Genomic DNA, 27,746 nt, shown 5'->3' with positions numbered 1-27,746 from the left:
CTATGGGATTAAGGGTAGATTATTAAATTAAAGTATTTATGTTGACTATTGGGCTACAATGAGAATTGATTGTAGAATGTGTTCTTGGCTCATGGTACTTAGAGGGGTTATAGTCGGCTTCAACTCAAGTCCTGAGTGCTCCATTTAATGTTATACCAGTAATCAACTGAAGAAATGAAGAGAAACCCCTTCCGTGTGTGAAAACTTCCCCCTCTCCCCACCCCTACCCCCACCCCCATCTCGGTTCTTGTCCTGAACCTGGCGGGTAATGTAAGTGGCGTTTATAACATACCCAGGGACCACTTAAGACTTCAGTTGACTCAAAGTATAGACAAGGCTGTGATATTTCACCTTTGTTGTTCATAGTTTACAAGGATCATCTACTGAAAGGTATTAAATGGCAGGAAGGAATTCAGTTAGATGAAAATGTACTGAGCAGTTTGGCCTATGCTGTTAAGGAAGATTGTGCTGAAAGCCTGCGGTCTAATATCTTGGAACTTGAAAATAGGTGCAATGAGTATGATATGAAAATTAACCTTTCCAAGACTAAATTGATGTCGGTAGGTACGCAATCAAAGAGAATTCAGTGTCGGGTTGGGAATACAAAGCTGGAACAAGTAGATAATTTTGTGTATTCAGGATATGTATTCATCCAAGATGGTAGTATAATAAGCGAGATTGAATTAAGGTGCATTGAATTCTTGTGTATGTTTGAAACATGCTGTTAATTCTGTCACATTCTGCATGTTTAATATTATTGTTAAGCCTATACAGTTACATCTCTGCAGATTATTAAATGTCTGAGTGGGCTATACCCAGTATTTGTTTTTCTGCATCTGCATTTTTTTTAAAAATCTTTGTCACATAAAAATTTGTCATCTTCTCCAGCGTATGTGAGGATTGATCATAATGGTCAACTGAATCGAAAATGATTCTTGGAATAACAAATTTTGCAAGCATTAGTTTATATGTGAACGTTACCTGGAAATCATACCTTAAGTTGAAAATATAATTTTTATTGAATTTTTTATTTGATAGTACATAATATGTCATTTTCTAGAAAATTAGAAGGCTGTATTTCACATGCCTTAAGTTTAACTGTTAGACAGAATTTACAGATTCATTTGTTAAGTGCGTAACATGTATCGAGGGGCTCTTCAGAGATTTTCCAGTGCACTGATAGTGCTGTCGATGCTACCATCATGTAGCTTAAGGATCAGTGTAACAAATGGTGATGAAGTAAAATGGATATTTCTCACTACATCACCTGTAAAATCTTGCTGCAGGACTTATGTATGGTTTCATTGAGAGAGTCGCATGGTGATGTATAGTCGCTCAAGAAAAGAATGAGCACATGGTATTGCATGTTCCTTGCATTTAATATTTTATAAGAATTTTAATTTTCAAAATATAATTCACCTTCCAGGTAGACACAAACCCTTTGGGTACCCACAGCAAACAGTGTATCTATACGTTCAATTTGTTTTTGAGAAAAGTACATCTGCAAGGAAATTAAACAATACCATGCACTCATTAGTGACTGTATATTCCTCATCATTCAGTACCATAATTCATCTGTGCGGGTTTTCTCTTCAAGTTCTTGGTTCTGCTCAAACTTTAAACCCAAGGTTCTTGCTAACTGATTTACTCTACAGGACCTTTATGGGAAAGATCTATGTTAATTTATTATATGAAATCTTTTTAAAGGCTTTGCCTTAAACGTCTCATGATAATTTCCATTTCCTATTTATTCTTTCTCACAGAAATTGTGAATATATTCTTGAACATTTTCCAGGTTTGTTCAGGTCACCTCGATTATCTGTTTTTTTGTAATGTAGCTTACGTGCCAGTAATGACTTGCTTCCTCTCATGATCTGGAAAATTTTCTTGATTTCATACACTTTCACACAGTTTAGCTACCTTTTTACTTTTAGCAAAGGAGTTCCTGATATTTTGAAATGATACAATAACTTTCTAGTAAAAGCTGCCTAACATCCAAATGTAGTTAGTTCAGTTATATATGACTTCTTAACATTTTCCTTTATTCTGAGGTTCTACTGCAAAGTTTTGCCTAATTGTTATTTATTGGAACTTGCGTACTGACTGTATTAACAATATTTCAGATCCAGCTAGCCGAACAACCCGAGTAGCTGCTACTATGGGGACCCCTCGGTCCGCTATGCTGCTTAGTAGGGAAGGCTCAAATAGTTACCAGTCCAGCCGTCGTAGCTCTGAGGATTCCCTGGAGGAAGGTGTGAGTCTCCGAGATGTGCGGGTAAGGTCACATGTGTATCAGTTGCTCTCTGATAATGGAAGTTCTTGTTGTTTAATGAATATTGCTAGATATGTGTTCTGTAAATAATTATTTACATAATTCTTCATACAGGTTAAACGAAGTAATAATTTTGTCTTCTTCCTGTTCAGTGTTGCTCGTTTGCTCCATTCCTTTCTTCTTAATTCTTGGTAGAGTAAAGTATTGCTGCATGGTTTGCTACCATCTTGTGCTATTTCGTCTTTCTGTTTGATGTTAGATAATAATCACAGTCAGAGTGTAAAGAACTCTGGTAATGGTATCATCTGACTCTTAGCTAACTTTTATAAAATCATTATATTACATTTCTTTTTAGCTTAAAATCTAATGGAAAGAAAGCCTGAAGCAAGCTGAATGTGAACATTTGCAAAGAAGTCAGATTGAAACATTGTTGATTTTGTAGTATGTGATGAGTTGTCATCTGTAGTAAGTAATCATTTGTCATTCAAGCACAAATTGTTCCACCAGCCCAGCAGATGACAAGCAAGCTACAAAGAAACCATTTCATATTTACAACCTGGGAGACACGTATATGGTGAATTTTGCAGTAGAGTAAAAAGGAAAGGGTGAAGCAACAATCAAACTTTGTTTGGCAGTGTAGAAAATTTTGGTATAGAGACAATCCTGGAGAAGTCGGTCCTTCAGAATCGAGGCAGTGTACCACCTTCAGGAGGGCCATTTTGACAACTTACCAACTCCAAGGTAGTTAACACGTTGGAGACAATGTCTTAAAGTGGCATATGGGCAGGCAGACCACCATATTTTGAAGGTTTTTAAAAAATTGTATAAAATAGTAGGTAGGTTGCAATTCTAACACATTTATATCATCAAAAAATTAAAAATGTCTATTGTACAGATTAAAAAGTTGCATTAAGATCTGTTGAATACTTTTCACAATACACATTTTCCAATGGTATGCCTTTTACAACAACAAAAAAAGTCAGACAAAGTCTTACACATAATGAGCTTGAGTGTGGAATAGTTTGAAGCATTCAGGGCACAAAGTGCTACAGAACACATTGGACACCACCAGCATGTCTCTTTTCTCATTACTTTCCCATTTTCTCCTTTTCCTTTATCTACACAGACTTTACAAGTGCGCTTTGGTTGTGCTTTCTTTTCTGTTGGAGGAATCCTGTCAATAAAATGCCGTCCTAGCGATCTGTTGGAGACTGTACTTGATCCTGGTTGCTGGTGGATATCTGTTCCAGATTTTGTTAAAGGAGCTTCACCTAACTCAACCATGAACTATTGTAGGTGGCAATTTTTTCTGTTACCTACATCCCAGGTTCCTGGTACAATACAAAATGCATTTGTGATTGCCATAACAAATATATGGAAGAACAACTTTTGCAACCATTTCAGTTGCTTTCTTCCAATGGGATAATATGCTGTCATCTGATCACTCAAAACATACCCTGAAAAAGCATCGCAAACAACAAATAACTTTATACCATGTTTTTCGGGTTTGTTTTTCATGTACACTTTGAATTGAATTTGACCACGAAAACCACACATTCCTTCATCAACTGTTAGTTTAGAGTATGCAGCGTAAGAAGAGCAAAATGTATGAACGAGGCTGTCAAAGAAAGGGGAGATTTTTATGTAATGGATCATGGTTTGGCTGCCCACGAGGAATGTTTGTTGCGATATCATTCAAACGGAAGTTTGAAAGAATCGCCTTGAAACGGTTTCTGCTCATAACAGATGATGGAAATGGAGTCGAAAGAAATGCAGTGTTTGACCAATAGTCATTCGGTTTTGGTTTCTTTAAACGCACATATGAATGACAACTGCAAGAAATGCGTAAATCTCACCTAACTTGACTGGCCGCCATAAGCTCCACAAACTTTTCGGTTTCAATTTCATTGTTCGTCTTAGTTTTTCAGTGATGGAGGCAGCATACTTGTTAGTCTCGGACTTGAAGATTTTCACCATTGTTTCGGGAACCAAAATTGGGAAACAATTTAGCGCGGTCGATGTTGCATCCAGTGGAGCAGACACATCTGATTGTTCTTTAAAATAAGGCTCTTCAGTATCTGTAGGCTTCCTACTAGTGTTGGTACCATAAGCACAACATTTACGCCTTTTTGATGCTGACGCGATGTCAGGAACTGCATCCTAATCACTGGAAGTACCCGGCGAATGTGAATCATTCCCTGCCTTTGAATTATCATCGCTTGCATCACTTCGTTCTAAAATAAAGAAAACTACATTATTAATTTATCTGAAGATCATGAAACATTAACTAAATGAACTGCCAAGTACAAACCAAACCTGGATAGAATATGATAGAATAGATTATAAATACATGATGATGTATAGACTTTTGGGCTTATGCCGTGTCAAGAAAATAAGGTGAAATTCTTAACGTTTTGCGGAAAACTGTGCTCTGTGTCCTCAGAAGAAATCTTGATTAACCACAAGAAAGGCTTCCTAAACAATGACCCTTTGAAATTTTGAACGTTATACTAGAAATGGAAATGGTAGGTTCATTCACCACCAGATGGCCCCCAGGATGTGGCACAACGCTAGCGTTCGAAGCGTAAGCTCACTGAACCCTCACAATCAGACTAAGCGGTTTGCATAACGTGTTTTTCGTAACATATGACATAGACAGGTGTAAGATATAGACACAAGCCTGGAATGAAACATCTGGCGATGAGGAACGTACGAATTTGGAAAAAAACACCGAGGCGAAATAACAATAGTGAAGGGGGACAGGGAAAGGAACTACCTATGTCAATTTTTAATGGCTGGCAACCAGGTATTACTTCATTGATAGACGGTGTCCCTGTTGAAATTGTTAGGGGAAGCTGTGGAAATACGTAGAAATCCTAACAATTTCAACAGGGACACCGGCTATCAATTAATACCTGATTGCCAGCCATTAAAAATTTGCGTAGGTAGTTCCCATCCCTACCCCCCTTCACTATTGTTATTTCGTCTCAGTGTTTTTTCCAAATTCGTACGTTCCTCGTTGCCAGATGTTTCATTCCAGGCTTGTGTCTATATCTTACACTTGTCTATATCATATGTTACGCAAAACACGTTATGCAAACCGCTTAGTCTGATTGTGAGGGTTCGGTAAATTTCCGCTTCCAACGCTAGCGTTGTGCCACGTCCTAGGGGCCATCTGGTGGTGAATGAACCTAGCATTTCCAATTCTAGTATAACGTTAAAAATTTCAAAGGGTAATTTCACCTTATTTTCTTGACACAGCATAAGCACAAAAGTCTATACAGCATCATGTCTATAAGTACGGGCCGTGAAAGCATTAATGGCAAGATTATAAATACCTTCATCACTAACATGTAGTTCGAAATCAGGGTCTAGATCTGATTCATCTACCTCTTCTTTTGAACCACTGTCGTCAAAAATCTCTTCTAACATCTCTACAATTCCACTTTCATTCAATTATCCACTCACGATAGCAGAAACAAATCACAGTTTAAACATTTCGCACGATGTGAACAAAATGCTGAAAGCGAGCGCCCCGAGCAGCTGGAAGCAGGGCTGGAAGTACAATAATAATTATTAAACTAATGCTGTAATGGTCCGCCTTTCAATACTATATATGCAATATTTTGATTTACATTAACAAGGGACTAGTTTCGGCCTGGGCTGGCCATCTTCAGCCTTAATATGAAACATCTAATAACTAAACAGATGTACATACACACAATTGACATAAAACAAATGAACAAATATATACATTTGACATTAAAAACTGGGATGAAATTATGAGAATAAACTAGGCTCTAAATTCTTAGCATCTTGAGTATGCTCATCATCGAGACTCTTTCACACACTAATATTCACAGAACTGTTAGTTCCATCACTGCTTATCATTGCAATTTCAACTGTAAAGCGGGAACTGGTAAATGTCGATCCTGTACTCAATCACCAAATCTACTTGAGTGGTGTTAGCCATATGCAAGTCACTGAACGCCGCTGTAAACAACCACCAGCTGACGCAGAACTGCTAGATGGTGTTTCAACATCAGTCAACGTAATAAAATGAAATGCTCACGTAGTGCTTGTTAAAATCATGCTGAAATGTTGTTGGACACTGTCAGGACGGCACATAAAGGTGTGGTTAAAACAGATACATTGTGTCTGGTATAAAATTTGGAATTCATTGCGGTGTCCATGAAGTTCACCTCTCATTGCGGCATGTGGTGTGTGACCTATTGTTGTGTGTGCCTCACACAATGTATCGGTAACCATATCTTTATGTGCCGTCCTGACAGTGTCCAACAACATTTCAGCATGATTTTAACAAGCACTACAAGAGCATTTCATTTTATTACGTTGATTGAAGGTTGAAACATCATCTAGCAGTTCCACGTCAGCTGGTGGTTGTTTACAGCGGCGTTCAGCGACTTGCATACGGCTAACACCACTCAAGTAGATTTGGTGATTGACTACAGGATCAACATTTACCAGTTCCTGGTTTACAATTTAAATTGCAATGACGAGCAGTAATGGAACTAACAGTTCTGTGAATATTAATGCGTGAAAGAGTCTCAATGATGAGCATACTCAAGATGCTAAGAATTTAGAGCCTAGTTTGTTCTCACAATTTCATCCCAGTTTTTAATGTCAATTGTATATATTTGTTCATTTGTTTTATGTCAATTGTGTGTATGTACATTTGTTTAGTTATTAGATGCTTTATATTAAGGCTGAAGATGGCCAGCCCAGGCCAAAGCTAGTCCCTAGTTAATGTAAATCAAAATATTGCATATATAGTATTGAAAAGTGGACCATTACAACGTTAATTTAATAATTATTATTGTGATTACAATTCAATACGGATTAGAACCATGAACTGGAAGTATGAAGTGTAGAAGTGAACAAATGCAAAAATAAGCTCCTATAAGTTCGAGAAAACAATGACAAAGGACACCAGCGCACGGTATAGCTGTTATAAAAGTTCTACAAAATGGTATATATAGTTTCCGCTCGATCCTCCTCCTGGCTGTGTTGACAATGTAATAAATACGTGGGCCCAAGTTACCCTCGGGCACGGTCAATCTGCACTGTTACCCCACCCCAATACACACTCGGGTTCGGTCTCCAATGTGTTAACATCTTCACACTTGGAAACCATTTCACAAGTTGTAGTCAGTTGCAAAATGTCAACTTCCGCTGTATTTTGTGAGATTTTTATTAAATTTTGAGTGTTTTAGAGCCCGCATCGTCGTCTTCTTCCTGAAACGTTTCTGTTTATGCAGGTCATTCGTAGAGCCCGAATGTAAAATGCCGAATATGTAGGATGTTTAAGCCTATCTCTTTGATCAGGTAAGGGGCAAGGCTGAAGACTTAACATATTTATTTGATTATAAGCTGACACTTGACTGTATGCCAACCCCTGGGAAATCAGGAAAGAAAATTTTAAAAAATTAATGAAGCGCACAAAGCATAAATACATTTTCTGCCATTTAATTGTTTACTTAGTCATTGCCATCAAATGATTCTAATTCATCATCACTTATTTCTTTGTCACTGTCTTCGTACTGCATTTGAAGCCCAAACACTTCTTAGATGCTCGGCCAAAGATTTTCATGTCGTGTTTGGAGATGATGCTAGAATTTAAATAGCTTCAGTTAGTAGAATTGTTACCAGAGTTTCTGCAGCAATAGGATCCATAAGAATTTTTTTTTGTATTTCCTTCAATAGGAGGAGGTCAATACATCATCGGTGAATCATATGAAACCTGCAGTTTTGCTGGTGTTTTAGGTGCAATAGATAGTACACCCGCAAGAATCCAATCACCTGGAGGCAAAGAGCTGAAATATGCCACACTCAGAAGAGAGACCTTTTTCTATTATACTTCAAATGATAAATGATCCTAACCTCCAAATCAGGAAGTGGTTCGGGCCAGATTCTGTAAATATTTAATAACTCCCATATCTGAGCACGGTTTGAAGTGGGGGCACGTAACAAAGGGATCCTGATCAACATGGAAAAGATAAGAGATCTGTAAAAGATGGCTTCCTATCCTTAGCTGGGGATTGTGATTCAAATGTTGAGACAACCTGAGGGTTATTTGCCGATTTCATGCACCATATTTTTACAGCTGTTTTCAAACAAAATCGTATCAGAGTGTGCTTAGAAACTGCTTTGTTCTGTTGCAGCCTTCTAGATTTGCACTGTTCCTACCTCTTACAAGAGTTAACAATGTGTTAGCTAACATTTGTCAGGAAAATTTTGCAACTAGTCTGCTTTGTTTTTGATGATAGATAAATGGACGATAAGTGCAAGACCATGACTGCACACTACACCGTTGCAAAATGGAGCCCATGTAGCTTCAATTTGTGTACAGGAGCTACTGAAGAATGTCCCACCATAAAGAACTTTACATGACCTTTTATTTAAAAGTTCGTGAAAACTGGAGCATTGCTGGTAAAATTTAGACTTTTTTTTTTCATGATAATGCAAGTTCTGTTACAGCTGCAGTTTGTGTCTTCGATAATATCACACTCAGTATAAAGTGTTCAGCACACATGCTCCAGCTTTCTGTAAAGGATGCTTTAAAATGTTTGCAGGAGTATTGTTTTGTGATAGAGCTGTTTTGTCAGTCGTTTTAAGCACTCCATTGTTACATCTTCTGTGTTGTAGAAAAGGTGAATGCTGCTCAGTCTGAACAAAGAAAGAATAGCTTACTCAGGGTTGCACTACATGGTGGGATTTTTTTTTTTTAAGTGGAAGTAGTTCTATTTTTAGTTTTGACGTTAATATGTGTTTTTTAGTTTTATTAATTTTGCATTAGTTTATACTGTAATAATTTGGGAATACTAATAAATAATAATTAAATATCATAAATAAGGAAAATATTACTAAAAAACGTAATAAAATTAATAAACATAATTAATCGAAATGTCCGTTGTATGGGCGCCAGAGTTCACCAGAATGGATCCCTTGAATTTAGATAGAGCATGATAATTCTTTATATCCCAGGGCGTATACATAATGCTGCGTACTGGTACATCTGCTTCAGGCCTTACCTAACCTTCTGAAAATGACTAAATAGGTAGGAACTGCACCTAGGTACATCAATTACTCCACTGATTCTAAAATATCTGACTATATTTTCAATCAAATCCGTGCATGAGCACCTCATCAACACACCAAAATACACTTATAATACACAAACAAAAGATTGCTGGAAGACTCCATATTTACAACAACAACAAACAAAAACAGTGGGAAAACGAAAGCGAGAACTATGCCACCGTTTGCAGATAGTCCGTTGAACAATGCACATATATGTAGATAAATACCCTTCACTGTCTCTGTATCAACACAACTTGCCGATTCTCATAATCGGCACTTACAATATCACACAAATACTGTACGTTTTAATACTGTGTTCACTGATTTTAACACTTGTTGTAAAGATATATACATTTGAGCAACACACGCTTGTCGATCCTGAACATAAATTATGGAAAGTCTGAGATAGCTTTCACCAAACATATAATAACAGGCCGCCACAAGTGCTACAATACCTAATGCGTAAGCACTCCACAATTTGTCGATCAGCCACTTTCCACGAACATAACAAAACTACGTTCCACGAACGTTTGAAGTCCAGTCCAGTATAGTGCAGCAGTCTCACTCCAGTACCGTGTATCAGCACTACTTCATTCCTGTACCGTGTGTCTGCACTACTTCATTCCTCTACAATCTGTGGTTCAAGCCGTTTGATCAACCTTTATAGACATCCGCATTCCCCTTCCTCTCACATGATACGTCTGGATTGATCCTCGCCAGCCAATCATGGTAGATCCTCTTGTCAAGACCATGCCCTGAACTACTTCTTGGTCCCAAGACATAAACAAACTCTCTGTGGTGTTTCACATGAGTCATAGAACTTTCCTAGTACAACATCAACAAGCTCATGTGATTCTGGGCAATTCACATGATTCATTGAACTTACCGACAATAAGAAGTACATCTCATAAGACACTGGGATGGCTGCATGAGTCATACAAATTACCAGAGTCCAATATAGCAATGTTTTCTCACTCGTTGTTCAAAACAAATTACTCATACTACATATGTGGAGACCTCCCAGCTTACAATTATTAATGACAAAATATACAAATGAAATGAAATACTGACAATAATAATAATAATAATAATAATAATAATAATAATAATAATAATAATAATAATAATATTAATAATAATAAAAAATCAAATACTGACAATATCATCTCACACTTCTACATGTAGTGTTGTGAGGGTGTGATATATGTACTATCACAATACAGACCATAAAACTTTTTTTTTGCTATTGGCTTTACGTCGCACCGACACAGATAGGTCTTTCGGCGACGATTGGACAGGAAAGGGCTAGGAGTGTGGAGGAAGTGGTCGTGGCCTTAATTAAGGTACAACCCCTCCATTTGCCTGGTGTGAAAATGGAAAACCACAGAAAATCATCTTCAGGGCTGCAGACAGCGGAGTTCAAACCCACGATCTCCTGAATACTGGATACTGGCCGCACTTAAGCGACTGCAGCTATCGAACTCGGTCCGGAAAACTTCAAAGTTCCATACACTATTGAGCACTTAAATTAGAGATATCTGGCTAGAGCCATATAGCATACCCTATCACCATGATGACGGTGGCAATGACATCAGAAGTGTTCAGAAACCATACTGATCCATGATCGCTGCACAGCCTCCCATATTCCACGAAGATTGGTCAGAGCAGGTTCCAGGGCATGCATATTCCTCTTGACAGCATCCCAAATGTGCTCAGTGGATTGAGATCGGGTTCCTCGAGGGCCAGGCAAGCATCTTCACATTTGTGGCATGCTTATCAAACCAATGTCCTTTAACGGACCAACTATATTGGTATGACTCATCAGATCAGTCGGCCACAATTCAGGAACAATGGGCTGGTGCATTGTCTTGCCGTAGGTACAGGGCACCTGCAGGGTGTTGGAGGTGAACATGCGGGTGAGCATATTTTCCAGCAGGTTCCTGTAACATTCGCCAGTGAGGGCCATTGTCAGATGTACTAGGGATCCCATTTCATCCCTCGTGATAGTCCCCATGTGAGGATCCGACTACCACCGGCCTGAGCTGTACCCTGCTGGCAAGAGGGATCCATTGCCTTGTATGTGCCGGGCTGAGTGGCTCAGACAGTTGAGGCGCTGGCCTTCTGACCCCAACTTGGCAGGTACGATCCTGGCTCAGTCCGGAAGTATTTGAAGGTGCTCAAATAAGATAGCCTCGTGTCGGTAGATTTACTGGCATGTAAAAGAACTCCTGCGGGACAAAAATCCAGCGCCTCTGCGTCTCCAAAACCTGAAAAAGTAGTTAGTGGGAGGTAAAGCCATTATTATTGCCTTGTGTGGTTGATGACAGAATTTTTCCCAGCCATCACCATGTGCCAACTGGTACCTTCATTCATTTGATCAGGCGACTTGTTTCCATACTTTAAGCATCCAGTGGTGGCGTTCCTTTAACAGTGTTGATTGTTGTGCTTATGACACGTGTTGAACACAGGTATCCTCTTGTTATGTTTGCTTCTTGAGAACCACACTTAGAATTAACAATAAAGCAAGGGGAAATTATGTTGAAGTTAAGGTCACAGTCAAGAACAATTTGGGACACAAATAGAAAATTTCATAAAGCACAAGCAAGTGAATAAGTTCAAAGGTACAATCACTTACATTCATATCAATCCCAACTAGTATTTAATTAAAAATAAACTAATACCCCTTGTACACACTAACACACTCAAAAGCTACATTGATAATTAAGCAAATATAGTCAAGTACACATCAAATGTGACTGAAATAAGAAGACTCATTTCATAAGAAAGTAATTTTAATAATTCAAATGTTGATTATTTACATTATTTACCATGAGATAGTGATCCACATAAAATTGGTATTATACTTTAATCAAATTTAAATTCTCTCTTTTTTTTTTTACTATCTTTTTTATGTCATAATTTATGATTCTCATGATTTCCATGTTGATTTCCCAGTTTCAGTAGCTTTAACTTTGTTTTGGACACTCCACCTAATCACCACTTACAAATTGTGTTATACAACTTTATTTTGTCTCATTTACAATAGAACCATTTCGGTCTCTTGTTCAGATCATCTTCAGCTACAATGATAAACTTAATAACCATACATTACAAACTATAAACAATGATAATTCTATGTTATAAAGTTTACATTCCTTTTCTTAGTGATGCGTGTTCTTTTATTCTTTAAGACAGTTTAAATGTCCATTTTGTAACATTATAAAATCTTTGTTGTTGTCCAGCAAATTTGAAATATCTCATTAAAATACAATTTAAAACCATAATCTTCACTCGATATTGTACACTCATTTTAATAATGACTATTAAAGTTTTGCGCTACTCATTTGTGTCTTCAAATGAATGTACAACAAAGAATTTATAATGTTACAAAATGGACATTCAAATTGTATTTTTTTAATTCTTGAAGACATCACCAAGACAAGGAATGTAAACTTCATGATATAGAATTTTTTTCATTGTTTATACTTTGTAATGTATTGGTTCATAAGTTTATCATTGTAGCTGAAGATGGTCTGAAGAATAGACCGAAACTAATTCTACTGTAAATGAGATAGAATGAAGTTGTATAACACAATTTGTAAGTGTTGATTAGGTGGAAGTGTCCAAAATGAAGTTAAAGCTACTACCATATTTACTCGTGTATTAGACCCCCTCGTGTATTGGGAGCCCCCCCCCTCCCGGCTTTTCGAGACGAAGAAAATGAAAAAAATAAATCTCTCCTACAAACCCCCGCCCCTCAACTTAATTCCTCTAAGAAGAACAATGATTCTGCTTCGAAGCAGGTACAAGCCTTACTGCAGCTCTGATATCACACTAATTTGTGAATAGTTTCGCCCGTACGACCCACGCAATGAAAACGCTTGTCGAAATTGTGCAGTACATCTGTGTTTAATAGTTAAGAAGTGTCTGTCCGCCTCTGTAGCGTAGGCCTGCAGCAGCTCTGATGACATCGCACAACTAGGTGAAGAGTTTCATGTCTGACCCGCGCATTGCTAGCGTGCATCATTCGTTTATATGTGTATGTATTTTGTAGTTAAGAATGTCCGCCAGCGTAATGGTTAGCACAATTATCTGCCGTTCTCGGGAGCCTGAGTTTGATTCCCAGTATCGTATTGCCAGAGATTTATGAATGGCAGGAAGATTGATATGCAGTAAAAATGGTACATGCAACTCCCTTCCACTGCAGGTCTGTCTAAAAAGAGCTGCACCACCTCGGGATGAGGAAACGAGTTTACTTCAGTTAAGAAATATTCACGGTTGCTGCTATTAACATAGCAGGCGAGATCATTAACAAAGTGATTGTTTAATATCTCGTAAGATGATGTTGATTTCCATAGGGATTCTTAAATTTTGTTCCGAATTAGTAAATTTATAATACCAATATAAATGGTCCATTATTGGACATTATAAATTTTCCAGCTAACTCATTCCTGGTTGCCAGGAGAGAAAAAAAATAAAAAAAAAAAATAATAATAATAATAATAATAATAATAATAATAATAATTTCAGATTCCCTATGGGAATCAACATCTATATCATCTGATGGCCAAGCAGGCATCAGTTTTTGGTAATGAGCCAAAGTCTGTCATAGTGCATTGGCACTGCCGGTGGCTAAAATTAGCCTATGCAGTGGCTTCCACGGTATGCACTAGCCATGGATCTTGGTGGGTGTGCTAGGTACCAACTGATGAGCCCAGCCTAGCACACAGGGGCGAAACGCTGGCAACCAGGAATGAATTAGCTGGAAAATTTATAATGTCCAATAACAGACCATTTATATTGGTATTATAATATCTCGTAACTCGGGCCAATATAGGTTTTTTTTAGAGAAGTAGTTTTAAAATGCAATAAAAACAATCCAATCATAACTATTGTTTTACTCGCAAACTTACCTCACAAATAATAATAATAATAATAATAATAATAATAATTTTAAGTCACCCCTTAACAATTTTCATACCGGGCGAGTTGGCCGTGCGCGTAGAGGCGCGCGGCTGTAAGCTTGCATCCGGGAGATAGTAGGTTCGAATCCCACTATCAGCAGCCCTGAAGATGGTTTTCTGTGGTTTCCCATTTTCACACCAGGCAAATGCTGGGGCTGTACCTTAATTAAGGCCACGGCTGCTTCCTTCCAACTCCTAGGCCTTTCCCATCCCATCGTCGCCATAAGACCTATCTGTGTCGGTGCGACGTAAAGCCACTAGCCAAAAAAAAAAAAAAAAACCTGTTATTTATTTTTAATCTTCTCTTCGTGGATCTTCTGGCACTCTTCAGATACTTTAAAGCGTACCTACCTAACCTAAACAATGCGATCTCTCTTATCTCATTTATAGCTGTTTGGGTAAATCCTGATATGATAAATGGTGGAGAAAAAGCATGAAATATACTTAAAAATAAGGGTTTGGCTTTCAGTAGCCACAGTTATGCAAAGAACGCTTCTGGTCACTATGCATTAGTTAGGTACACAACAGGTTTGTGATTAGTAGCAACAGAGTGCATTGCAGTCTTTTACAGTGCCTGTGATTAGCACCACTTTAGGAGCGACACCATGGGTGAGTGACACCATGGTTCTGGCTTGCCTGTGATTAGTACCCATTATATGAGGAACACCACGGGGTAGTGCGGGTACCTGTGGTTAGTACACATACGTGATGAACACCATAGGTTTGCGTTGCCTGTAAATGGCTCTGCAATGTGTGAAACACCATAGGTCTGTTTTACATGTGCGAATTTCATTACCTGTGAATCTTACCATAATGTGTAGAATACCGCAAGTCTACACTACTTTTGATTAGTACCGCAATATGACATTTACCATGGTTCTGCTTTCCTAGCGATAAGTATCATGATGAGGGGCCGATGACTTGGTTTTTGGACTCCTTTCGACTACAAGCATCATCGATTCACTGTTATGCTATAGAAGCAGTCTCACGGTCATTAATACTACTGTTTTACATCAGTCTTTGTGAATGTGAGGCATTGCAGGTCGGATCCACTGATTGTTTTAAATTCATATCCATCCATCCATTCATTCTTCGTCCTCACATTTTGATTTCTGGTCAGTGGAGGATTTTGGACTTTTAATTTGTCATTCCATTTCATCTCATTTTGTACCATTAGGGGCCGATGACCTAGATGTTAGGCCCTTTAAACAACAAGCATCATAATCATCACTATGCATTACATTCGGAAGTACATACGCTAGTTATCAGCTGGTGGTTTGGCACGCTTTCTGCAGCACGTCTTTATTCAGAAGGAGTTGCTTCTGCTTCACATACACACTCTCCAGAAACCATTTGGGAATAGATTCTCACTGTTTGGACTCTATAGTCGGGAACAAAACTATTTTTAAAAGTTCCAAAAAGATGGGACCTCGAATGCTCTCTGTGCATGGCTGTTGAGATGGCAGTGAAGATGACGTCATTTGGAATGATGACATGCCGGTAGCAGGGAAGTTGACGACACTAGACAATAATTCAAATGAAAGCAGTGATTATATTTACTCAGGTTTACCTTGTGGTAGGCCTACTGCTCAACTAACAAGATACAAATGACTGGCCATTAAGTTCTTTTCTATCAATATTGCATAATATGATAATACAATACACTTATCCCTTTTCTCTATAGGGTTGAGTATGAAGCGAGACGAATTTTCGTAGCAAGTTTTTAGGATCGTATGCCCTTCCTAACGTCAACCTAATCAGAGGAATTAATGAGATGAAACGAACGACATGATATGAGTAACTAAACCTGACTATATTTACTTTATAGGCCTAAAAGTCGTACCAAACACCTATACCCTTGATCCTTGCATTCCACACAGTAATTATATAGGCCTATATTTGGAAGTAATACCTATATTTTTAAGTGTACCGAACAGTATGATATAGATAGTGATTCCCATAGGGAACCTGAAATATTTGTCCCGAATGTGTACATTTTCCAGGTAACTCATTCCTGGTTGCCAACGTTTCGCCCCAGTGTGCTAAGTTGTGCTCTTCAGTTGGTAAATAGCACACCAACCAAGACGCATGGCTAGAGCATACCGTGGAGGCCACTGCGTAGGCTACTTGGAGCCACCGGCAGTGCCAATGCACTATGAGAGACTGTCTCATTACGAAAAATTGATGCCTGCCTGGCCATATGGCTACGCACTGGCCTCCATGGTATGCACTAGCCATGCGTCTTGGTGGGTGTGCTATTTACCAACTGATGAGCCCAACGTAGCACACTGGGGCGAAATGCTGGCAACCAGGAATGAGTTAGCTGGAAAATTTATAATGTCCAATAACAGACCATTTATATTGGTATTATTAAATTTACTCATTCAGGACAAATATTCCAGATTCCCTATGGGAATCAACATCTATATCATCTGATGGCCAGGCAGAGATCAATTTTTGGTAATGAGACAGTCTCTCATAGTGCACTGGTACTGCCAGTGGCTCCAAGTAGCCTACGCAGTGGCCTCCACGGTATGCACTGGCCATGCGTCATGGTGGGTGTGCTATTTACCGACTGATGAGCCCAACTTAGTACACTGGAACGAAACACTGGCAACCAGGAATGAGTTAGCTGGAAAATTTATCATGTCCAATAATGGACCATTTATATTGGTATTACCTAACAGTAGCCACTTTGAAATGTCATTGCACTATTTTCTGTAGGCTTACTTCATCACAGTTCACATAAACAACTGAAAATAAAGTATAAAATCAAGTACCTTTACATTATACACAGTAATTGCATATATTTGGAGGTAATATTTAAAGGTAACAGTGGACACTTTAAAGTACAATGATATTGCTGCACTTCCTGTAGGCCTACTTTATGATAATTTACATAACCATCTGATAATAAAGTAGAAAATTAAGTACCTGGGCATTGTACACAGTTATTACATATATCTGGAAAAAATTACATTTTTAAGTGTACCTATCAGTACTGGTAGCAACTTTTAAGTACAATATTAACTTATTGCTCTATTTTCCATATGCCTACTTTATCAAAACTCACATGACCAACTGAAAATAAAGTATAAAATCAAATACCTTTACATTGTGCACAGTAATAACATATATTTGGAAGTAATATTTACACCAACTTCGATGGAGAAATAGAAGCCATTTGTCTTGACCTACAACATCTAATTTATAGAGTCAATTTGAAAAAGCAGTCCTACTCACAGATTCTCTAGCTGCCATACAAGCAGTATCCTCAAATATCAAAACCCATTCATCAAGAATTCATGACATTAAATACCTACTAACAAAATTAAAAACTTTAAAGTGAAACATCACTTTACAATGGATCCCCACACATGTAGAGGTAGAAGGCAATGAAGTGACAGATAAACTAGCAAGAAAAGGCACTGGTACCTAGATGAGAACAAACCTCTGGCAGCTAACTCAATCAAGATGATAATCACAAATAAAAACCTTGAAAATTGGAAGAAAGAAACTACCCAACTTACTGCAATGAAGAAATGGAAAAAAATAAATGACCTCTCGGACAAAAATAAAAGCAAGCTGAGGAAAGAAGCAGTGGCGATCTTCAGATTGGAAGCAGGATGTGACTGCTTAGCTGCCCATCTAGCTAGAATCAAAATTTACCCGACAGAAAAGTGTACCATCTGCAAAATTACTGGGTCAATGATGGACTCGAAACACCTACTGCAGAACACAGGACTCAACCCAACCCAGCCCTATACTGGTTGGCCAAGAACAAGATGAAACAAGAGTCTGTTTCCTAATACATCTGTACATTATTAATGTTATTTGTATATTACTGTTGTTTAGAGATATCAGTTTTGTATTGGAATTACTTCCCAATAAAACCATAGGTTACAACAACAACAACATTTACATGTTTAAAGGTAACAGCGAACACTTTGAAGTACAATGATATTGCTGCACTTTTTGTACGTCTACTTTATGAGAATTTACTAGACCATCTCTAAATAAAGTAGAAAATTAGGTACATGTGCATTGTAAACAGTTATTACATATATTTGGAAAAATAATGCCTATATTTTTAAGTGTACCTAACAGTAGCCACTTTTAAGTACAATGTTAAGTTATTGCTCTATTTTCTGTAGGCCTATTTTATCACAATTCACATGGCCAACTGAAAATAAAATATAAAATCAAGTACCTGTACATTATATACAGTAATTACATTTGGGAGTAATATCTACATTTTTAAATGTACCTAACAGTAGCCTCCTTAAAGTACAATGTCAACTAATTGCTGTATTTTTTGTAGGCCTACTTTATCACAATTCACACAACCAAACTAGAAAATCAGGTATATCTATGGATATTACGAAGACACAAATATACCTAAGAAGTCATGTTTATATCTATAGATACATTCAGAAATATCAAAAATCAATCAATCACCAATGATTTGAATTTAGTGTTTTCTTTCAGGGGGCAGATTTCCAGTTAGTTGTTAGCCTCGTCTATCTTAAATTTAAATTATTTGGAAATTTATTGAACATCTCCCTTGGTAAATTATTCCAATACTTAATTATTCTTCCTATTATGTACACAATCATCTACACATCAACGAATTAATAAAAATGAAAAGGGATCATCACTGGATAGCTACCCTTGAAAAGAAAGAATATTAATTACTGCTATACATTACAGCAAACATATTAATATTAAAAATATAACATCAGTTTTACTAATGTTTTGACAGGCTGAATGTTTTTGGTGTCCTTTATAAAGGACAGCTGCCTACCTCTTGAGGGTGTCTCTCTTTGTCACATTTACAAATTCATGTTTAGAAATAGCAACATATCCAGATTCTTCCCTTTTAGCCTGTTCCTCCTCTCACTCATGATCTGGCCTGCTTTTGAAAATACCCTTTCAGATGGGACAGAAGTTGCAGGAATACACAAATACTTCTCAGCTAATCTGCTGAGTTCTTCCATCACCAACTTCTTACTCTTCCAGAAAGCAAGTGGGGATTTTCTTCTGTCCTCATATGGTTGGTCAAGATACTGCCTAAACATGATAATGGCATTACTCACTGGATTCTCATTTTTCATATGATCTGCTACTTTAGCATCCAAATAACCAAGGAGACATTCATTGTCATCAGGATACACATCTGTTGCAACATTATCTTGAATGTCTTGGTCAGTAGGGCACTGGGTATTCATTCTCATTCTTGATTGGAAGAGAGCAGCTAAATCATCTGTTATAAATTTTTTTGCATTTTCTGCGTTACTGTCTACTCCAAATCCTGCTTTCTTGAAACGGGGATCTAACATTGTGGCAGCAGACGGTAGATCCATTTTCTCAACTTTCCCCAACCTTTTATTTATTTCAAACAGTAATGTTTCTTGTAGGGATCTGCCGATAGCCGTACTTGCAGTTTTCCCTGTAATGCTTATTTGGATCCCTCTTACTAAAGGGATGATCGAGGATAGGGTTGGGTACTTTTGGCCAGACAATTCTGTAGTCATAAGTTCCATAGGTTTCAATAGCAAGACACAGTCTTCAATTACTTTCCACTGATCTGTTGTTAATGCCATTGGACTACCTGGCAATGATACCAATGCTGCAGATAAAGCCTCTTTGATTTGAAGCAGCCTCTGAAGCATGTAATAGACAGAGTTCCACCTTGTTATTACATCTTTCTTTACTTTCAAATCAGTCTGTCCCATTTGAAGTTGAACTGATTTGAGTTTGTCAGAAGCAAGAACACTAGATTTAAAATAAGATACTATTGCCCTGCTTGCTTGAAGGACACTATCTAGTTCCTGAGTATCTGTCAATGCATGCTGGATAACTAAATTAAACAGATGTGCTACACAAGGTAGATGAGACAGTCCTAGAATGCTGACAGCGGATTTGATATTGGCTCCACCATCAGTCACCACTGCCACCAACTTAGACATTATATTCCACTGCTCAAATATAGCTCTAAGAACAGCTGCTAAGTAAGTGCCAGTATGGTTGGTTGTGAGCTGTACTGTAGACAAAACATAACATTTCAGATCATATTCATTATTAATAAAATGAGCTGTTACTGTCATGTGTGAAGTGTTACTTGAAGACGTCCAGATATCAGTTGTTGCAGACACATAACGTGCTGTATTAAGTTCATCTTGAACAGACTGTTGGATGTTCTGGTAGAGGTCTGGAAGTAGTGAACGACTCAAAACTCTACGACTTGGAAGTGAATATCTGGGTTCCAATTCCTTAATTAATTTCTTAAACCCTTTGTTGTCGACTACAGATAATGGTTGCAAATCTGTTGCAATCATTTCAGATAATGCCATATTAATTCTATTTAGCTTTTCTTCAGACAGTTCTCTTGACTGAACACTTCCAGCAAGTGTTAATTGAAGAGCAGGAACTCTTCTAATCATGCCTGTTAATCCTGCTGAAGAAGATGGAATTACTGGAGCACAGGGAACAGGTTCTGTCCTTGTACTGTGACTAGGAGTTGCACTGAGTTGATCATCTGGATCTCTTGCTCCTTCTCGTTCACTTCTGAATACACTTACATGTTTGCGCTTCAGATGATCTCTCAAGTTTGAAGTGTTATTTTTATACTTAAATTCACTTTTACACAGTAAACATAATGCTGTGCCCGGAGTTCTTTTCTCAAAATGGTCCCACACTAAAGATCTATTTTTTCTGTTCATGTTGTATTTTTATTTTAGCACTTAAGACTATGTAAAAAAACGAAGAAAAACTATAAAGCTAAGGAAAAACTATAAAACTGAGTATAAAGTAAGAAAACGAAGAAAAACTATAAAACTAAGAAAAAACTATAAAACTGAGTATAAAGTAAGAAAACGAAGAAAAACTATAAAACTAAGAAAAAACTATAAAATTGAATATAAAGTAAGAAAACTAGAAAACGAAGTACGTAAAAACTATTTATTTTAAAGTGCACTCTTATTAATAATCAATATTTTGCAAAGACCTATTCACTGAAACGGCGCAAGACATTCATTTGCAACTATGAATAAGGGGTATAATCAGGATGTGCGCATTGTTTTGAGTAATAATACATTTCAATTGGTTAATGTGCAGTGTTATGATTAGAATGCATTTCAATTGGTTCTTAAATCCCGCCGTTTCCTCACAGATATCATGTGTTTGGGTGTTAGAAAGAGTGAGAAAGAATTCTTCCGATATCATACGAACTGAATCGGCTGCCAATCGGTAGAAGTCGTAAATTCATTCGCTTTTCGAGTGAAGGGATGCGGGAGGGAACAGCTGCATTCGCTTTTCGAAAAGCGAATGAATCATTCGAATACCGTTTAAAACAATCGAATATTTCGATAGTATGAAACTATCGAATATTTCGATAGTGCACATTCGATAGTGCCCATCACTAATATGGAGAACCACTTCTAAGGAATGAAGACAAAGCAGAAATATGGTAGGAACATATACAACAGTTGTATCAAGGTAAAGACGTAGATGATTTGGTTCTGGGACAAGAGGCTGTTGATGCTGATGAAATGGGAGACCCAATTTTGAGGTCAGGGTTCGACAGAGTTCTGAGAGACCTAAATGGGAACAGGGCACCTTGAATGGATGATATTCCCTCAGAATTACTGACTGGCTTAGGAGATACAAGCATGGAAAGGTGGTTCTATGTAGTGTGTAAGATGTATGAGACAGGAGAAGTGCCATCCGATTTTTGCCAGAATGTTATACCTATTCCCAAGAAAGCCGGTGCTGGCAAGTGCGAAAACTACTGCACCATTAGTTTAGTATATCATGCCTGCAAAATTTTAACACACATTATTATTAGAAGAATGGAACGACAAGTTGAAGCTTGGTTGGGAGAGGATCAGTTTGACTTCAGAAGAAATGTCGGAACACATGAAGCAATCCTGACTTTACGTCTGAACTTAGAGGATCGAATTAAGGACAAGCCCATGTACATGGCATTCATAGATCCAGAAAAAGCATTCGATCACGTTGATTGGACCAAACTATTTGAGATTCTGAAGGCGATTGGGATCCGGTACTGAGAACAGAGAATTATCTACAATCTGTATACAAATCAGTCTGCAGTGATAAGAATCAAGAGCTTTGAAAAAGAAGCTACAATCCAGAAAGGAGTGAGGCAGGGCTGTAGTTTGTCCCTGCTCCTTTTCAGTATTTACCTAGAACAGACAGTAAAGGAAATCAAAGAGGAATTTGGAAAGGGAATCACAGTCCAAGGAGAGGAAATCAAAACCCTCAGATTTGCCGATGATATTGTTTTGTCTGGGAGTGCAGAAGAGCTCGAGAAGTTGCTGAATGGTATGGACGGAGTCTTGGGTAAAGAGTGAAAAGTGAAAGTAAATAAGTCCAAAACAAAAGTAATGGAGTGCAGTCGAACAAAGGCAGGTGATGCAGGAAATATTAGATTAGTAAATGAAGTCTTAAAGGAAGTACATAAATATTTTTACTTGAGCAGTAAAATAACTAACGATGGCAGAAGTAAGGAGAACGTAAAATGCAGACTAGCACAAGCAAGGAAGAGCTTTCTTAAGAAAAGAAATTTGCTCAATTCAAACATCAATATAGGAATTAGAAAGATGTTTCTGAAGACTTTCGTCTACAGCATTGCATTATATGCAAGTGAAACGTGGACAATAACTAGCTCAGAAAGAAAGAGAATAGAAGCTTTTGAAATGTGGTGTTACAGAAGAATGCTGAAGGTGAGATGGATAGATCGAATCACAAATGAAGAGATAATGAATCAAATTGGTGAGAGGAGATGGATTTTGGCTAAATTTGATCGGAAGAAGAGATAAAATGATAGGACACATCTTAAGACACCCAGGACTTGTTCAGTTAGTTTCTGAGGGAAGTGTAGGTGGTAAGAGCAGTAGGGGTAAAGTATGAATATGACAAACAGATTAGAGTAGATGTAGGATACAGTATTTACGTAGAAATGAAAAGGTTAGCACAGGATAGGGTGGCATGGAGAGCTGCATCTAACCAGTCTATGGACTGATGACTCAAACAAAAACAACAACAACATGTTAAGGGTCCATCAAGAAAGAGTTAACTGCAACTCTTCAACAGACTCATCCACTGTTTGGGATGATTAAGTATTGGCCAGTTTATTTTATCATTGTTAATAAAAAAATCTAATATGTGGCCGTCATGCTTAAGTGAAGGCGTGGATTATGTTTGTTGGAATAAACAATTATATAATTTATTACCGATATACTATTCTGACTTGCTTATTCGTCCTGAGGAAACTCTCCTTTTCCAAACAGATAAATAAGTAGGGAAAAGATACAAACTATTTTACATTGGTATTAACATGTCATTTATACCATAGCCATTTCATAAGGTACAATTTAGTTTCTGTAATACAAATTTTACTCTGTTACTTTTTGAAAACTTTGGAATAACTTGTCCCTAATCATCATATGATTACAGATTAAAAAATTGTTATGAATGGGTACTGCAAACACCCAAACACAGAAGACAATGTTCAAGTGACTGGGTATCACTATCATTAGGGCGAAAACCAAAATTAACTCCTTGTTTAGGAAATTTCATTTTATGATGGAACTATTGACACACAGTTCAGCGATTGTAGTTTCTTTTATTGCTGTATTTAATGATTGCTCCAATTATTTGACTTGATATTTTCAGGGTTCCTTTTGCAAAGTGAATGCTGTAATCTCTGCTTTACCCTATCCCTCCATAGTATAATAAAGTGTGCCTGCTGAAGCTGGGCGATTCCCTTCCATAGCCATACTTCAGTGTAAAAACACACATAGTCGGGTTTACATGCAGTCTATGGACAATTAAATGACATTGGTTAATTTTTTACTTTCGTGTTTACTTCCTAAACGCCACTACTGCTGGTTTACTTCTTACGGAAGTTATGGAGGCATATTGAAATACGAAATGCAGAGGGCAGTGATAGGCGTGAGTCTAATGTGAACCAACATCATGTTGTCTACCTCATTTGGAAACCTTTCGCGTGATGAGACTGATCAAATGGTGAAGGAAAATTCAAGTTTCAAACGTGTAAGCAGTTTTAAGTTCACTCAGTGAAGTGGAGAGTGAAAATGACAGTGACAACCAGGACCGAGATTCCTGCTCCATACACCTAGATATACAAATAACCTTACAAAAAAAGGTAAACTAAATATAAGCTAATGGGTTCATACCCCGTAAATAGGATTGTCCTCCTTTTTAATCTTTAATACTCTTGCAACGTTCTTATTTACTGTCACTTTAATTCTTGGTACGCTAATTGCCGTTACCCGTTTTTTTTCCTTGGATCTTAATTTGAAAATTTCAGCATACTGTAGTGTTTTATGCCCATAAGATTCTAACATGAAAATCTTACTGTACTTAAAAAGGACTGAATGAGACTTAATACATTAAAAAGTCTAAAATGGCCCTTTTCCATAATCCGTTGAGCATTCCTCTTCTTTTTTTATGCACCTGAATCCCTGTGGAGCCACGGGTTATTCTGAATTTTACGCAGATTACATATGTTACATGAAAGCTGCAGAATTGTTCACGACCTTCTGGGGGGGCTGCTAAAGCCCATTAATCTTCTCGTTATTCAGGAGATTGAGTTAACAGGAGAATTACCTTGAGGACCACAGGCAATGCCATGTATAAAATATGTACCAGTAACATCTTACGTCAAAGAAAGTTCCTTCTCAGCCTACCAAAAATGGTACTAAGAGACAACAGAAGAAGTGTCACATCCAAAAACTGAGAAATGTGACTAATTTTGTACAGCAGCAGTGCAGAAATGAGAACTGTTTTTATGTGAATGTTACTGCCTCACTTTTCATTAGCATATACAGTAGAAGTCCATTATAGCAAGAATTCATAATGACAAAATATTTACTCGCTATAGCAGATTGTCGTTATAGCAGACTTTTCGTAAAAGTTCGGGAAAATCCTATACACATTAAAATCTGTATGAAACGACAATCAGTTTGTTCAAAACTTGCGTTTTCACGGATAATATCCACACTATGGCTTACTCACTTGTTGTTTTTCGAAATCAGATACTACATGAAGGTTTGGGTTTAATTTCATTCTGAAAAAAATGATAGTATCACTCCAAAGGCCTATGTGGCAAATGTTTCAGTTTTCTTCTTCAAGCAGCATCACCTGACTTAACCATACTATATGTATCATGAAAACATATTTCAAGCACCAGTAGAGAAATAATAACCTTCTCGCTATAAATTTACGCGGTAATAGCCATTCCGAAATGTAACCAGACGCGAGAAAATATAAACTAGCCTCCAAAATAAATGATGTACTCTGCCATATCTTGAGGTGTATCCCATTCTTACTTAATTGCAGTATTTAGCATTAAAATGATGCAATTGTTTGTTCCAGTCTTTATTTGTAACGAGTTAACAACTGCTATCGGATACGTTATTTATCCATTTATTATGAAGACACAGTTCTCGTTCGTTTTCATTTTTTTTTCTTTAAGAAACAGCAGTTGACAGGTTTTACTAATAGACTCGGACATCGCCTTCAAAATTCGACGAGTGAGCTCGCTAGTGGATATAGTGAGGAAATGATTCCGAAGATGATCGATCGCATGCAATATAATGGCTTGGTGCATAAATATCAGTAACGGGGGTGGGGGGGAAACGTGCACGCTTAATCGCTCGTAATAATGGATGCATCAGTGATAGGGTGCTCACTGTAACCAAAAGACAATACACAGTTTTAGTAATTTTGAGGGGGGGGAACTGACGTCTTAACGGGGTTCTCGTTATATTCCGTACTCGGTATAGCAGACTTCTACTGTATTATAAAGGTGAAATATTGTGCTAATGTGAATTACCTCAAGTTAGTGTTTCGCAAGTCCAACTATATGGGTATATATTGTGATATAATGCAATAAAACATTGGCATAATTATGTCATGATGCAAATAGTCTTAATTCTTTTGTCTATACAGTATATGTCTTAATTATAAACTTGTCATAACATTTATATAAATGCCAAGAATTGCTTTTATAAAAATCTAAAAATCCAGACCGTAGTGATGACGGCACAGAATTTAACAATGTTATTACTAACCTTCACAATGGAAATATAACGATATAAACTCTCTTTTATCAAAACTAATTCATTATTAGGAATTATTGGCCTAAAGAAAAAGTTAGCTTTTTCAGTTTTTGTTCAGTAGGACTTTTGTAAAAATGTCTGCATTTTAAACCTGTTGGCTGAAAGAAATACATTGAGTTCTGGGGAAAACATCCATTTGATTATTGGCAGGAGAGGGTTAAGTAATCTAGTTGTAATATATGATCAGTTGAGTGTATGAATATGTGCAATATGTTTATCCAGAAATATTTGCATTACATTGATATATCCAGCATGAAACTGGACTAAGACAAGGAAGTGTGCTGTCACCACTGTTATTCATAATGGTTATGTACACAGTTGTGAAGAAGATAAAGGTAAAATATGGGTACAGGGAGATGAAGTTAATGCTGTTTGCAGATGATATTGTGGTGTGGGGAGCAAACAGAGCGTAAGTGCAAGGGCAACTCGACATGTGTTGAGTGAGGTTATTAAAAATTATGGAATGGAAATCAGCATGGAAATGAATGGTGTTGACTAGAGGAGAATGGAATCATGAAAATAAAGGGACAAAACATTGCTTCAAGTACTTGGAAAGCAAACTGATGAAGGGTGAAGGCAAGATGTGGCAAGTGAGAGTAACTCTGTGTTTTTCTTCTGTGTTCTTTTTGGAGTTTTTATGTCAAAGAAATTGTATGCCCAAAAGAATATGGTGATGTTCATCTAGATGGTCCAGGCAGTGATTCCATGTGTTGTGAAGTGCTCGGAAATACGTTATACAATTTAAATGGCTTTGTTTTTATTCCACATGCCACGGTCGCTGCTGGCTTGCCCAAGCCTCCTCTGTGGGGAGTGTACGACTCGCCATTTCAAATTGAAACATTGTTCAGCAAGTTGATAACTGGTCGACTGCTGTTCATGAGTTTCATTTTCCTTCACTGCCGACTGCAAACCTCCCTTACATTCTTGTAGCACTGGCTTTGAATCAAGCCTCCAGGGAATTATCTCGGTTTTCTACTCGGTCTACTTTAAGTTTGTTCTTGACATACTTACTGTTAGCCAGTGATGTGGAGATAAACCCGGGACCTGCGGCGGATAGTGCGTTCTCAGTTTAACATCAGAATATATGTTGTTTTAAAAACAAAATTACTGACTGTGAACTCTACCTACAAGAACTATCATCTTTCGATATTGTCGCCTTCTCTAAAAGTTGGTTAACTGACTTTGTTTCAGACACAAAAATCCCTCTTTCCAATGAGTTTTCCATTTTCAGAACGGACCTTG

General features: G+C 37.5%; 1 protein-coding gene across 3 annotated transcripts in view; it reads left to right on the top strand.

The window, feature by feature from the left end:
- LOC136864685 (leucine-rich repeat flightless-interacting protein 2) overlaps positions 1 to 27,746 on the top strand; it is a 337,500-nt gene that overhangs the window by 177,262 nt on the left and 132,492 nt on the right. For all 3 annotated transcript variants that reach the window (XM_067142000.2, XM_067141997.2, XM_067141999.2), the window contains one exon: positions 2,124 to 2,275. In XM_067142000.2, coding sequence (XP_066998101.1) covers positions 2,124 to 2,275 — 152 coding nt within the window. The remainder of the gene's footprint in view (positions 1 to 2,123; positions 2,276 to 27,746) is intronic.

This window comes from Anabrus simplex, chromosome 2 (genome assembly GCF_040414725.1).
Source record: "Anabrus simplex isolate iqAnaSimp1 chromosome 2, ASM4041472v1, whole genome shotgun sequence".
Taxonomy (NCBI): domain Eukaryota; kingdom Metazoa; phylum Arthropoda; class Insecta; order Orthoptera; family Tettigoniidae; genus Anabrus; species Anabrus simplex.
The sequence above is the reverse complement of the archived record's forward strand: the minus strand, read 5'-3'. Positions and strand labels throughout refer to the sequence as shown.